General features: G+C 50.2%; 1 protein-coding gene across 2 annotated transcripts; it reads right to left on the bottom strand.

The window, feature by feature from the left end:
- Positions 1-1,773: 1,773 nt before the first annotated feature.
- RRAD (RRAD, Ras related glycolysis inhibitor and calcium channel regulator) lies at positions 1,774-5,362 on the bottom strand. 2 transcript variants are annotated; one of them, XM_080644168.1, is made up of 5 exons: positions 4,890-5,362; positions 4,271-4,655; positions 3,578-3,651; positions 3,241-3,445; positions 1,774-2,421 (listed from the first exon to the last, which is right to left on the bottom strand). In XM_080644168.1, the coding sequence occupies exons 2-5, from the start codon at positions 4,638-4,640 to the stop codon at positions 2,144-2,146; spliced, it is 927 nt and encodes a 308-aa protein (XP_080500294.1). In that variant the 5' UTR covers positions 4,641-4,655; positions 4,890-5,362; the 3' UTR covers positions 1,774-2,143. The 2 variants fall into 2 exon arrangements, with proteins under 2 accessions (XP_080500294.1, XP_080500295.1); XM_080644169.1 differs by having other exon boundaries at positions 1,780-2,421; positions 3,269-3,445; positions 4,890-4,996.
- Positions 5,363-15,147: the final 9,785 nt, after the last annotated feature.

The following is a 15,147-nucleotide window of genomic DNA, read 5'->3' as shown; positions in this document are numbered from 1 at the left end:
GGGCTGAGACAACAGACTGTCGCGTGCCTCTGAGGCGGAAAGAGAAGATTGAGCCAGCTCAGGTGACCTTGAGAGAATTGCAGGGCTGTCCAGGGGCCCTTCCCCCAAGGAGGCAGCCAAGCAGAACCAAGAGGAGCTTCTGGGGCCTGGGAGTCCAGAACAAGGGGGGAGGGTGGGAAAGGTCGTAAGGTCTCTAATCTTTCCTTGTCCTCAGAGCTTCCCATGGTCTCCCCCGAGTCCTTCCCACTCCATATCTGGTTAATTTCTCTCAGGCTGGAGGCTGGGCCAGGACCCCTCAACTGCACCCAATCTTGCCTGTCACAAGCTGTGTGCCTGCCTCAGGGTCACCCCAGGAACCCCAGCCTGGAGCAGTGCAATGTGGGGATGTTGAGGGGTCTCACGTGTGTTAAGCTCCTACAATGTGCCTGCTCTAAGCACATTACTTCATTATTCCACTCACTGTGTTCTGAAGAGGACATCATCCCCATATCACACACTGGGGCACAGAGAGGTTGAGTGGCTTGCTGAGGGTCCCACAGCCAATACGTGGCAGAAGCAGGAAGGTCTGGATTCTTCTTCGGGCTTCCAGACCTTTACCTGCCTGAGAAATCCATACCTTCCACATGCCTCGAAGTATGTTGCAGGGAGGGGAGAGCAGCAGAAACTTTGAACGGTTAACATTGCCCTGGGGCGGGGGGTGGGCATGTGGGTTAGTCCCAGAGGTCCCATACTCTGAGGAGCAGCCTTCAAACCTCCTCCTGCCATTGAACAACGGCAGTCAGGTCTCTAACCAGCCTGCGAGGGCTCCCAGTGGAATGAACAGCCTGAAGGAATGTATGGTCTCTGGCTTGGAACCTTCTCAGAAACTCCCAGCCTTGCCCCAGGCTGCCTCCAAGCTCTGGAAACCAGCACACCCCATTCCATATGCCAGTCCCCATTCAGCCACTTCTACCTATGTGACCTCGGGCAAGCACTTTAGTGTCCTATCTGCCATTGCTGAATGGGGACGCTTGTTCCTGAAACGGCCTACATAACTGCAGGCACCCGTGCCCATTAAGAGCTCCCCTTTCTGGGTGTGAATGGGGGGCAGGGACAGGCACACTTCTCTCAGTGATCATGCACACATTCCCACACAGATGCAAGGCCTCTCATTCCAGGCTGGGAGGGCTCCAGGGACCTGTTCCTGCCAATACCATAAGCATGGGATGTTCTGGCCAGGACACTCACAGTGGAGGGAACAGTGAGGCCCCTCAGTAGCCCAGCCTCAGCAAGGAGGTGGGGAGCTATTCAGAGTCAAGTCCATAAGATGTGCCTTCTTCACCTCACCCTTAACAAGCCAGGGAATCTTGAAGTCTCCCACAGCCACCATCCCCCTCCCCCGGGTGCATTTCTACCCCCTGTGGAGGGAGCAGGGTAGAGACACCACCTGGAGGGCCAAACCCAGGGTTCTTATTTGGCCATGAGACCTGGGGCAGGGTGAGGTCCCTTGGGAAGCCTCGGTTTCCCTTATACACAGGGAGTGATTGAACCTTCAACCAACTGAGCAATGCCAGGCCCCAGCGTAAGAGAAGAATCTGGATAACACGTGGGAGGGATTCATGTCTCCTCATGCTGCTGGGACCCCAAAGCAGGCCCCAATCACACCTGCCCCCTCTGACTCAGCTGGCTACATCTGGACCCGAACATTAGAATAGTCAAGGCCGCACACTTTGGGAACCCTGCCTGTTCCTGCAGCCCCTCCCCTCCCAGGAGGAAACACAGAGTCCACAGCCTCCAACTATCAGGAAATGGTCTTTATTACAAAAATCTGCCTGTAAACAAATAGCCACCGCACCGAACAGCCACCCTGCAGGGCATACACACCAGGTGGAGAGAGAGGCAGCGTCCTCTCCCCACACACAGAGCTGTCCCAGGAGCGGGCCCGGCTGCTGCTTGGGACACACATGAACCTGCCCAAGCACCTCTTTGGGCCCAGCCCTCGATGGCCAGTGGGAGCCGCCTCCCTGGGCAGCACTGTCTGTCCATGACCATGAGGTGGGGGACACCGGAGTCTGGGCCAGCCCTGAGGCACCTAGGGCAGTCTGCTGGGCCAGCCCACCAATCTGTCCAATGGTCTGCACAACACAGTGAGTGCCCTTGAGGCCTAGAGCACCGAGAGGTCGTGGCAAGACTTGGACTTGGCACGGAAGGCCATCTTGCGGCTGTTGCGTGCTACGATGCGGCCTAGGAAGCGCTTCGCCTTCTTGCCAAGGCTCTCTCGCCGCCTGGTACCCGCTTGCCGACGTGCATTGGCCTCTTTGCTGTCCCTGCGCAGGCGTATCTGGCGCACGACACCCTCGAACAGCGCCTGGACGTTGTGGTGAAGTGCAGCTGAGGTCTCAATAAACTTGCAGTCGAAGACCACCGCACAGGCCCGGCCCTCTGGTGTAGGTGGGAACAGGCACAAACCCGTAAACAAAGAGTGGGTGCATGAGGAGCCCCCTCAAACCCTGGGCACCCCATGGCAGCTACCACTCAGGAATCTATGGGTAAGGGACAGTGGAGCCCTGGGTCCTCAGAAACCGAGACCCCAACCCTGTATGGAGGGTCTCAGGTAATGCTGGTCACCCAACTGGGTGTATGAGTTTAAGGAGCTCAGAAAGGCCCACAAAAGGAGATTCATCTGTTGAAATAATTTGAAGTCTGATACGTAAATGGAAGTGCTGCAGTAGTCAACACAGGAGAATGAGAACTTTGTTAAATAGCTTAGCTTTTATATCATAATGAATGAGCAGTGGAATGGTGGGTATGTAATCAAGTCACTGCTAGGTTCCTCTAAGGGGCTCAGTTCTGGGGGCCGCAAAGAAGGATACTCAGCCCAAGAGGGTGGGGTACTCCACAGGGGCAAGCCTACTTCAAGACTGGCCCAGGCCTGGGGTCCAGGCTCTGACCTCCTGGCCTGGTTCCATGCACTCTCCTCACTCCTTGTCTGTCAGGCCAGGGCCACAGAGGACAGGAGAGGAGGGCCCTGAGGTGCCCTGCAGCCTCCACCTCTCCTAGTGCATTTGGTCCTTTCCCCAGCACTCTCAGGTTTTGGGGAGTCCTATGGGAGGACAGCAGCTCTCTCCTTCTCCCCCCACAAGTTTTCTTCCTGAACATTTTTAGCCACTGATGATCCCCGGGGACTCAAGCTGAGTCAAGCCTGAGTGGACCGCAGCCCAGCCAAGATCTCCCTCCCTTTCTGACCCCCACCCTGCTCACCATCCAAGGAGACCTCACGGGAGCGCACCAGGTCGCTCTTGTTGCCCACTAGGATGATGGGCACGTCATCTGTCTGCCGCGCCCGCCGCAACTGGACCCGCAGCTCTGAGGCCTTCTCGAAGCTGCCCTTGTCCGTCACTGAATAGACGATGACATACGCATCCCCCATGGCCATGCAGTGGCCAGGTAGCCAGTGGCCCCCATCCTGAACAAGATATATACAAACACATATCTATCCAACAGTCCTCATGCCCCAGCTACAAACTGTTGCTCCCAGCAGGCCCCTACCCCCAGAGCACCCCTCCCACCCTGCCCTGGGTCTCAGCCTGCATCCTACCTGCTCCCAAATGTCATAGACCATGAGCGATGCCTCTTCTCCATCCACCATGATGGAGCGATCATACGTGTGCCCTAGAGAGGAGACCAGTAGTCAGGTTACTTGCTGGCTGCCAAAAGCCTCCCCCAGTCCCCAGGTGCCAGGTTTCCTATTCTGGCCACACACCCCAACTCCTCCCCAGAGCCCCCCTCCCAACCTCCCTATCCACTGATGTCTGTTGTGTGGCAACAGAAGTCGGGGGGAGAGGGAAGGCATGCTCTGCCTGACTCCGACCTAGACACCTTTTCCCCAAGCTAGCAATTCCTCTGCTCCCTGCCCACCTGTTGCCTGGGTGGTTCTGACCACAGTGGCCTGAGTTAGAATAATGCTAGTCACATCCTCCGGGGACCTAAGGCGCCTCTCCTAGAAACTCCCTCTGGCTGTGTTCCTGTCCATCCTGGCAGGAAGGGCTATCCTGCCTCATCCTAGAGTAGTCATATGTATGCCCCAGGCCTTCCACTCAGCATTTCTTCTTCTACCAAGGGTCCCTTCTCCCTTAATTTCTCCAACTGTGAACTGGGTAGGTAGAGGCATGATTCTGAAAGTATCTTCAAATCCCTTGTTATGTGCCACTTTTATTCCAGGTCCCCAGCCCTGTAGCCCCGACTCCTAACCCTGGGATCTCCCCTCCTTTGAATAGTCCCAGCCCCTCACCTGCGGCCTCTGCTTCAGGCCCGTCCTCTAAACCACCGAAGATACGCGCCAGAGCGCTCTTGCCCACGCCGGGCGCCCCCAGCAGCAGCACCTTGTAAACACTCTCCTCTGAGTCACTGCCCCCTGAGCTGAGCGAGTCAGAGGAGCTCTCAGGCCAGTCCAGCCTTGGGCCCTGGGTCCGGGTGCCCGCCCCAGCCGTGGCCAGCGCACTGGGAGCCAGCGCCGCCTGCAGGTCGCGCTCGTCCACCGGCATGCTTCGGCGGTGCAGCGGCGGCGCGGGGCCCCAGGGCGTGCTGCCCCGACGGCGCTCCCGCTCCCGGCACCCGCCGCGGCTCCCACCCGCTGCGCTGCCGCCGCCATTCAGAGTCATCACGTCGGACGCCGTCTGGGGAAGAATCGGGACGGCCTCGTAAGACACGGTGGCGATGGAGAGGGAGGCTGGACCCCGGTGCGCCTGCCCGACCCGGGGTCTGGCAAGATGCTCGCAACCGACGTCCTGCCGAGTCCCATCCCAGGCGCGGAGGTCCATGCGCCCTGACTTGTGACCCATCCTCCTGACTTGTCCATCAGCAGCCCTGACGCTGCGACTACCCCCACCGCGTTCCGCCAGGACACTCACCCCCTCGCTCGCGCACAGACACGGTCAGGACAAGGTCCCGCGCTCGGATCGCAGACCCAGGCTCGCGCACTCAATGTTGTCACAGCCGGTGCTCCTCTGTCCGCACTGGGTCCGGGCTCGGGAGCAGCCTATTTAAGCCTCTGCCCGCCCCCGCACTCGCCCCCGTCCACGCTGAGGCCGGGGCTGACGTGTCTGTCCCCCTCTCCCCAGGAGGGATCCCACACCCTCCTCCTAGGACCTCACACCCACCGAGACCCCGCCCCACCCGCCAGGGCGGAGCAGGGCAGACTGGCAGACAAAGCCCGGGTCTGAGTGTGTGTGGTGTGTGGTGTGTGGTGTGTGTGTGTGTAATGTGGGAGGCAAGGAAGGGAGAAGAAGTAGGGAGGGGATGTGAATGGTGCTGAGGAGGTGTAGGGGGGAGGGTGCCGTGATGGGTGGAAGCAAGGACCAACCAAGTGTGCCAACTCCTCTCTGGGGAAGAATTAGGTCTGGCCCTTTAAAAGTAAATTCACCACCACCACCACCCTCCCTCTCGCCCTGCCCTGGCCTGTCGCCCAAGCAAGCAGAACATTTACAGACTGGACAGACTTCACCCTTCTCTGCCCATTGACATCCACTCCCCACGGTCTCATATCTGAACTAGAATTTAGGGGTCCTAAATCCGACTTCTAGCCTCAACACCAAGTTCTTCCCACTCCTCCCTGCCATGGGAAGTTGAAGTTTCTGCCTGATGAGCTTGCCCTTCAGGTTGAGGGTGAGTGTCACCCCATAAACCCCTGGGACCTCTGAGAGCTACTTGGGGGAGGGGATAAGGAAGGGAGGCCTTCTGGCAGTGTTTGCAGCTAGAGGTTTAAGCTTGAATCCTGGGGAGGGAACACAGGCCCAGAGCAGGGAAAGGATGAACTCAGTACCACCTCAACCCCCAGCACCCTCCAGACAGCTGCCAGCAACTCTGCTAAAAATACCTGGCCCTGGCCCCAGCCCTGGTCATTCTGTTTCTGGGCTGGAGGTTGCCCAAAGTTGGGGAAATCCTGGCAGGCAGGTGTCAGATGCCAGCAGGAGCAGAAAGTGGTGGAACTGGACCAGGAACTGGATCAGGGCTGGATCCAGCCACTTTAAGAGCCTTCAATGTCTCCCTCCTTCGCCCTATTCCCAGTGTGGACCTGCTTGTTCAGGACATATGCAAGATCTGAAGGTTCAGACACCCATCCAGGAGGAGCACAGATGCAGGGGGGTTTGGGGGGAGATTTTAGCCACCACTTGGTGCCACCACTGCCCAGAGCTCATCCCTTCTTCAGACCTAGGGTGGCCACCAGGACACAAAGGGGAGATGTAATGAAGAGGGTTAGTTTCTAGTCCTGGTTCTCCCTCCAGGTTCCTGGGTCTTGCCTCCATCCCAAGCTCTGGGTACCCAGCTATAAATTGGACATGAGCTAGTCCTCCTTACTCATATATCTGGGGTATGTGAGGGTTGGGGGCAGGCAGGCTGTGAGGTGCTTTGTGACAGAGCCCTACTATAAGACTCTGATGTTTGGTTGTAACAAGTGTGGCAGAAGTGACAGCCATTCAGGGCTCAGGTGACATCACAGATGATGGATCCTGGTGTACTGTTATAGGTTGTCATGGAGACCCGGTAGGGCTCTCTGGCTGCTGCGTCAGTTTCCTTGACAACATCAGAGAGGGCCCTGGAGTAAGGAGGGCCTGGCTAAGTGTTAGTGGGTTTATGCAGTCCCCTCTTGTTCTTAAGGTCCCCAAAGTAAGCAAGGGCTGGACTATAGGGTGGCCCATCCAATTGTGTTCTTCACATGGCCTGAAGGGTCTTGGAGGCCTGGATAACCCTATGCTGGCTCTAACTTCCTGGGCCAGGTCTAATGGGAAGAGGGAGTTGTGGGTCGAGGCTCATGTCAGCAGGCACAAGTCTCAAGGGCCAGCAAACCACTTCCCATCAGGATCCTGGCTGGGCTGCTTATGGCCCCTCCTACCCACCGCTCACATGACTATGCCACTGCAAAGAGCTTCTGCATGTCCAGCAGAGGGTGGGCAAGAGGGGGGATGGTATCTGTGGCCCTTCCCAGCAGGGAGCCATGCAAGGAATTAGGGCTGGGTTTCCCCTCTGGTAATCTGAGCTCTTGACCTCAGCAGTGTTTCTTCATTGCCAAGGGAACTGCATCCACATTGGGCCACTCAGGCCCCAGGCATTCCCCAACAGGCCCAGACACACTCACTTCAAGCTTAAGTATGGCCAGGAGCCCCAGGAACCAAGACCAGGACATGACCTTCAGACACTTCCACTCCCACCTCCCGGTCCTCCAGCTTTATGAACAACCCGACCTTCAAATCCCAGCTCTGTCTCTCACTAGTTGTTTCACCTCTGCCCATTTTTCTTGGCTGAGCCTGTTTCCTCCTGTGTAGAATAGGGATATTGTCTTGGAGGGGGTTGTTATATCAGTAAAGTAGTTGGCACGTGTTTGGCATATAGTAGTATCTCAATAGGAACACTTTCTTCTTCATGCTTGGTTGGGCAGGGCGGGTTGAGTGAATCCATGGGCTCTGTCCTGTTTCTTCTTTCCTGCTTCTGCTCTGTTTTCTCTAGAACAGTGATCTTCTCTGGAGAGGGGCAGATCCCTCTCCTCTCTCCCCCATACCCACCTTTTCTCTGTGGGACCCCCACATCCTTCTCCCTCCCTTCGGTAGTAAAATGCTGCAAGGGGGACTTGGCTAGGCTTCAGTATCTTTAGCTCTCCTCACACAACAGCCCCCACACCTCAGTTCCTCTGTTCTGGTCTAAAGTCCAATTCATTCATTCAGTCCACTGACTTCTACCAAGTACCTACTGTGTGCCCTCAGACCCTTGTACTGTGGGCATGATGATAAGCAGAAGTCCACATAGCTGGGCATGTTCTACATCTCATCTAGTCCTTGGGTCAATCTCACTTAGCTATGATTTGTCATTCCCATTTTGCAGACATGGTAACCAAGGCCTGAGAAGTCATAGGCCAGAAACAGCAGAGCCAGACACACCGGTAGAAGGCTTTAGAGACCTAAAACCTCAACACCCCCCTCCCAACCCTGTACCCATGTCCTCATACAGCACCTGGGTTCCAGAAAGTTCCCTGGGCACTAGCCCAGGATTCACAGATGGTGTCCATGCAGGCAGCCAGGGGCCAGACATGAGTCAAGACTGACAAGGGGACTGTCTGATGTGACTGCTGTGACATGATCAGCTTAATATCCCTTGCCCACCACGGCCTGGCTGCCAGGAGGGCCAGCGGAATGACTCAGTGACACCTGCCTCCCCTATGACTTTCCACACCCGGCTGAACAGACATCACAGACACCTTTGAGAGATCAGAGCTCTCAGTGTGTATACGGGTGGTGAAGCTTACAGCCAGGTACTGGTGGTTGGGAAGTCTCCCTGGGGCCTGAGGGACCCTGGCCAGCCTCCCTCCCTCTCTGGAGCGCTGAGCTTCTCCACAGAGTGTAAGTGGGGAAGGGCAGGGGGTACAATGCCTGGAAGATCACCTGACCTGAGCCCAGATCCATTTCAAACCTCCACAGAGCAGTCCCAAGTGATTGTCATGACTGTCCCCACATAATATGTGAAGAAACTGGCGGCCTGTGCTGAGGCTTCACCTCTCCCAGCTTGGGCATCCAGATCTTGGGTCTCTAGGTGACGAAGCCACACCCTCCTGGAATTGGGGTGGGGTGGACATAAGCCCTTCCATTCAGGCAACAGCGCCCCCTGCCAGCTGAGCTGTACCTGCTAAACTGCTTAGGTTCCTCCTTACTCCCTAGAGGTCTTGGGGAGTAAATTACTTATTCTAGCAGCTCTTTTTCTCACCTGCAAAATAGGGATAATAGAGAATAGTAACTGCCACAGAAACCTGGATCAAGAATTGCCTGACTAGCCCTAACTGGTTTGGCTCAGTGGATAGAGCGTCGGCCTGTGGACTCAAGGGCCCCAGGTTTGATTCCGGTCAAGGGCATGTACCCCAGTTGCGGGCACATCCCCAGTGGGGGGTGTGCAGGAGGCAGCTGATTAATGTTTCTCTCTTGCTGGAAACCAATCATTCTATCACTAATAGAAAGATGTGGACAGGAAACTGGGAAGGCTGGTCAACAACCTTAATTGTTTTGATCACTCACTGTTTAGTTGAAACATTGTTAGCTGAAGCAGCCTCCACCTCTGTTTCTCCTATGTAAATTTCTGTTATTGGAATTTCCTGCCTAAAGGTTATGGGCGTATCCCATAGTCTCAATAAAAGGGATTGAAAGGCCAGAGCAAAGGGTAGTCCTTCCACTAGAGTTGGGCTCCCGCCTGGCCCCCAATATTCCCAAATTAATACTTTTCCAAGTCTCTTTTCATTTGTGTGCGGCCTTCTCCAGAAACCGAACCCTGAACAGGAACCCTGAACCACGAGGGACGTGAAAAGGGTTCCCACATCTGGCGCCTGAACCTGGGACTTCTGGAGGAGATGATATTTTTCGCCTAAGAGTAAAGGAAAGGAAAAAATTCACCAAGAAAAAGGTGAGGGAGGTTCACCGCATGCAAAGCCCACGGACTAACTGCAGAGTCGCGATCTGTAAGTAGGGTGGGAACGTCTTTTTCAGCCAGGCTAATGGGGAAGAATTAGGTTATAAAATAATGTGGTTTCTTATGCAAATTAAAATCTTAATTGGTATTTGGAATTTAAAATCTGTAAAAAGAAATGAAACTCCGCTGCTGAAACCGCCTCTGGTATGGAGAAACTTAAAGGTGGCAGGAGAGGGCAAGGCTATCTGCTCTCCTGCAATGAGATTACTTAAGGTTTCATTTAAAAATTATAAAAGAACTCGCAGGGAAATGCAAATCTTGGCCAAATTGGGTGCTAGTTATTACTTCGGAAAGCGAAAAAGAAAGAAAAAATTTAAGATCTGTCTATCTTTTAAGCATGAAAAGAAATTCGGCCAGATCTGTTGCTGAAACTTGCCCCAAAGTAAGCAGGATGTTGTTATTAATCTAGGAACTGCTAAATGTTTGACTTGCCAGCTTTAAAAGTTCAAAGTGCAAATTAAATTGGGAGAAATTATATAGTTGTGGTAATTAAATGTCTAAAGTATAAGAACTTATTTTTGAGAAAAAAAATGTGTTTTCGCTGAAAACAATTAGGAATTCAAAATAAATTGCTTACTGGTCTAATTAAAAAAGAGGATTAATTCTGTGATCCCAACCAAAATTTTTCTATGCAAAAACTAGTTTAAAATCTAGTTGGTATCTTAAAATAATTATAAAAAGTATTGTAATCTTTAAATCATATATGGGAATATATATATTTGATCGTTTTTTCCATGTTAAAATTTCAAGGCTTTAACAGAGATGATTCTTGGAAAGCTCCAAGGGCCCGGAGTAATACAAGAAATTTAGTCTCTCTTCTTAAAGGAAATATTTTTGAAATTTAACCGATTGATACTTGAAATCGCATGGAAAGCTTTATCAAATAAAAATTAATAACTATATTTTACTTTTAGATGTTATAAAGGTTTTGGACTTTAAAGTAGGGGACTATCACTACTTGCTCCTGGGAGAGGTGCAAAAAATGTAACTAAGACCTTGTCTATACAAAAAAGAAATTGACAGCCAGTTTGAAATTGAATTGCCATGACCTAGAGCAAAGAATATCCTTACATGATATTATTCTACAATGTCATTATAATTTTTGATATTTTACAACAGCATATTGAACAATTATCCCAAACAAACTTACAAACTAATTCTTTGCATGTTAGGCAGCAATTTAAAAGGACATGAAAGGATTTAATCCCTTCCAGAAAGGAATTAAGGCCTCCCTGGGAAGGCACTTGAGCATTCTATACTGGCCTTTTTGACAAGAGGGACCCTCCCACAGCTGTTGCCTGGCCTTTCTGTTTATGCTGAGGTTGAAGCCTCGTGATGGCTGGTACCATGGATCTGTCTTAGGCCCAATGGCGTGAGCTGGGCCCTTTCCTGGAGAAGAAACCTGGGTTCCCCAAGATATGTGATCAGTGCCGGGGCCCCGCCAGTAGGCGAGAGGATCCCAAGGCAAGTGCTGGGCATGGAGGCCATAGGGGCATAGGCTACCAAGGAGACAGAACTGAACCTCACATCACCCTGCTTGGCCCCGGAGGATGGCTGGTTAGCCAGAGACGGGTAAGATTCCTCAGGGAAGGAACAACCTAAGACAGGCACAGTCGCAGAGGGGCCATCAGGAGAGAACTTGGGGATCAACAGAGGTGGGGCACAGACCCTCACCCCCCCAACCTTGCAGGGGCTTGAACCCTCGCCCCGTCTGAAGGAGGTCTCCGGCCCCCATGGCTGCTTCGCGCTTCCCACACCCAGCTCAGATCGGGACCCAGGTAACAGAGCCCAGCTCAGATTGGGACCCAGACAGACTTGGCCAACAGCAGGTGCCCTATATCTAAATCCAGCCTAGCACCAGGAATGCTCAGGGTCTACTCAAAGTATGCAAATAATCCTTTCCATTAATATTTACAGGGTAAACTAAGATTGTTAAGAGTATTAAATTTGACAGTAAAATAGAAGCCAAGTTTTCAGATTAATTTAAATTGGCTAATTGAAATAAGTGAATATTCAAGAAAATTTAATTGTACTGGACAAAAAGCTGTTCCTAAACTATTAACTAAAATTCCTATTGGTAGTTTCTCTCATGGTAAATTTGTTTAACATGCAAAGAACCTAAAGCAGTCATATTTTTGTGCAAAAAAATTAAAATTTAAAGTTATCAAGACTGCATTATAAAATTTCCAAAAGCCTCCATTAGTCAAAAAAGGGGGCGATAGTGGAAAAATAGCATGTAAGGAAAAATATTCTGTAAATAAATTACATATAGAAAATTTTTACTTTAAAAAATTTTAATTTTCATTTGTAATGCTAACAGCAAGACACCAATGAAAAACATACATGGTATCAAAATAGGCCAAAGAAAAATCGTTTGGGCAAAAATAAAAAGGATCCCAAGTAAAATTTATAGAAAAGATTCCTTTATTATTATAACGCCAAAACCAGTTTGGCTCAGTGGAAGAGCGTCAGCCTGCGGACTGAAAGGTCCCAGGTTCGATTCCGGTCAAGGGCATGTAACTTGGTTGCGGGCACATCCCCAGTGGGAGGTGTGCAAGAGGCAGCTGATCGATGTTTCTCTCTCATCGATGTTTCTGACTATCTATCACTCTTCCTTCCTCTCTGTAAAAAATCAATAAAATATATTTTAAAAAAAAAGATTCCTTTATTAACTTTTGGTCGAGAATATGTTTGTATATTTTCAGAAAACAACTCCAAGACCATGTGGATTCCTGCAACAGAGAGAAATTGTGACAGGTCTGCTCCAACCATGAAGACAAGAGGAGAAACAGTCTAGAGATGGAAGACGCTGACGACACCTTGCCACGCTAGCAGTCAGCAGCTGTGCGTCGCTGCAGGTTGCCCAGGACCAAACCAGAGAGGGTCGGACCTGCATTGCCACCATCCAGATATCATTGCTGACGTATACACATAAGGAACTGTTTGACACTGAAAGGGACTCAGAATTGTTTGACACTGAAACTGATACTCAGAACTGTTGGACATTGAAACTGGAACTCAGAACTGTTGGAAATTGAAATTGGGACTCAAACATTTTTTGTTCTTATGTGTTTATTTCTGGTCTACAGATGTAAGATTTTTTTTAAGGAAAGAAACGGGGGAGATGCCGGAAACCAATCATTCTATCACTAATAGAAAGATGTGGACAGGAAACTGGGAAGGCTGGTCAACAACCTTAATTGTTTTGATCACTCACTGTTTAGTTGAAACATTGTTAGCTGAAGCAGCCTCCACCTCTGTTTCTCCTATGTAAATTTCTGTTATTGGAATTTCCTGCCTAAAGGTTATGGGCGTATCCCATAGTCTCAATAAAAGGGATTGAAAGGCCAGAGCAAAGGGTAGTCCTTCCACTAGAGTTGGGCTCCCGCCTGGCCCCCAATATTCCCAAATTAATACTTTTCCAAGTCTCTTTTCATTTGTGTGCGGCCTTCTCCAGAAACCAAACCCTGAACAGGAACCCTGAACCACGCGGGACGTGAAAAGGGTTCCCACACTCTCTCATCGATGTTTCTAACTCTCTCTCCCTCTCCCTTTCTCTCTGTAAAAAATCAATAAAATATATTAAAAAAAAAAAAAAAAGAATTGCCCGACTAGGTAGTATACGTATAGTTCCCATCACGACAGGCTCAGTGTTGTCAACCGGCCCTGGAGAACAGATTTCCCAAATGCCCAGACTCCCTGCTGAGGCCTCTGGAGGTCTCTGCCCACAGTCACTTCTGAGTCTTAGCCAAGCACACCTACAGCACCCCTGGGCAATTTTCTTATGAAAAACTCAAACCTGAACTCACTCAACTTCTCGTTTACAGGAAACACAGCAGACAAAGGAACAAATCAAACTGTGGTACTTCTCCAGGACAACTCACCTGGACTTTTCAAAAAAGTCAGTGTCAAGGAAGATAAAAAGAGGGAGTTGGGAAGAAGAGAGATAACAACCAAATGCAAATACATGAAACTCGATTGGAACCTGATTTAAAAAACAACTATGAATGATGTTTTAGAGAAATTCACATATGACAGGATATTAAATGGTGTTAGGGAATTGCTCATTTTTTGCCAGATAGTAGTACCATGGTGACACAGGCTTACTCTTAGGAAACACAGAATAAAGTAGTACTTAGACGTGAAGGGTCATGTCTGCAGGTTACTGTTAAATATATTTATACTAGTGGCCCGGTGCACAGATTTGTGCACATTGAAAGGAAATTAACTAGAAGATTTGTGCGGTAATTACGTTACTGCAAAAAATTATGTCAAAATAGTATATATAATGTAGTTTTATAAAATTAAAATACAAAATATTTTCATATGTATCGCGCATGTGCGAGTCAACATTTATTTTTATTTTTAAAATATATTTTATTGAATTTTTACAGAGAGGAAGGAAGAGGGATAGTTAGAAACATCCATGAGAGAGAAACATCGATCAGCTGCCTCCTGCACACCCCCCACTGGGGATGTGCCTGCAACCAAGGTACATGCTCTTGACCATGTACCTTGGGAATCGAACCTGGGACCCTTCAGTCCGCAGGCCGACGCTCTATATACTGAGCCAAACCAGTCAGGGCTCAACGTTTATTTTTAAATTGTCAGTGCGCATCATATGTACTGGCTGGTCAGTTGGACGGACAGATGAATGGTTGGTCACTTAGCCTTTCATATATATATATATAGAAGATTATACACACACACATAAAGCCAATGGTGCAAAATACTAACAACTGTTTTTTGTTTTGTTTTGTTTTGTTTTTTGTTAATATATTTTATTGATTTCTTACAGAGAGGAAAGGGAGAGGATAGATAGTTAGAAACACCAATGAGAGAGAAACATCGATCAGCTGCCTCCTGCACACCTCCCACTGGGGATGTGCCTGCAACCCAGGTACATGCCCTTGACCGGAATCGAACCCGGGACCCTTCAGTCCGCAGGCCGATGCTCTATCCACTGAGACAAACCAGTCAGGGCAACAACTGTTGAATCCAGGTGGTAGATACACAGATGTGTTCGCTACACTACTCTTTCCAATTTTTTTAAAAATATATGTTTTTATTGACTTCAGAGAGGAAGGGAGGAGAGATAGAGACATCAATGATGAAAGAACCATTGATCTGATGCCTCCTGCAAACCCCCTACTGAAGATTGAGCCTGCAACCCAGGCATGTGCCCACGACTGGAATTGAATCCGGGACCCTCCAGTCCGCAGGCCGACGCTCTATCCACTGAGCCAAACCAGCCAGGGCCCAATTTTATTTTTAAATATATTTTTATTGATTTCACAGAGGGAGAGGGGGAGGGAGAGAGGGAGAGATTGAAATATCAATGATGCGAGAGAATCATTGATCGGCTGCCTCCTGCACGCCCCCTACTGGGGATCGAGCCCGAAACCCAGGCATGTGCCCTTAACCAGAATTGAACCTGGGACCCTTCAGTCCACAGGCCAACACTCTATCCACTGAGCCAAACCGACTAGGGCTCTTTCCAATTTTTTTATGTATTTGCAACTATTCCTAATCAAACCATTGAGAGAAATTTTTTTAATGAACTGAATCTCATTGACCTGCCCTGTATAGGCACTTACTATGACCACCCTCCCACAACCTCAAGTAACCCCACCAAGATGAAAGACGCGAAGGCACACAGGAAAA

The sequence above is a fragment of the Plecotus auritus genome (genome assembly GCF_963455305.1).
Source record: "Plecotus auritus genome assembly, chromosome: 10".
NCBI classification, from domain to species: Eukaryota; Metazoa; Chordata; class Mammalia; order Chiroptera; family Vespertilionidae; genus Plecotus; species Plecotus auritus.
Note: the sequence above shows the minus strand (reverse complement) of the source record. Positions and strands in the feature narration are given on the sequence as shown.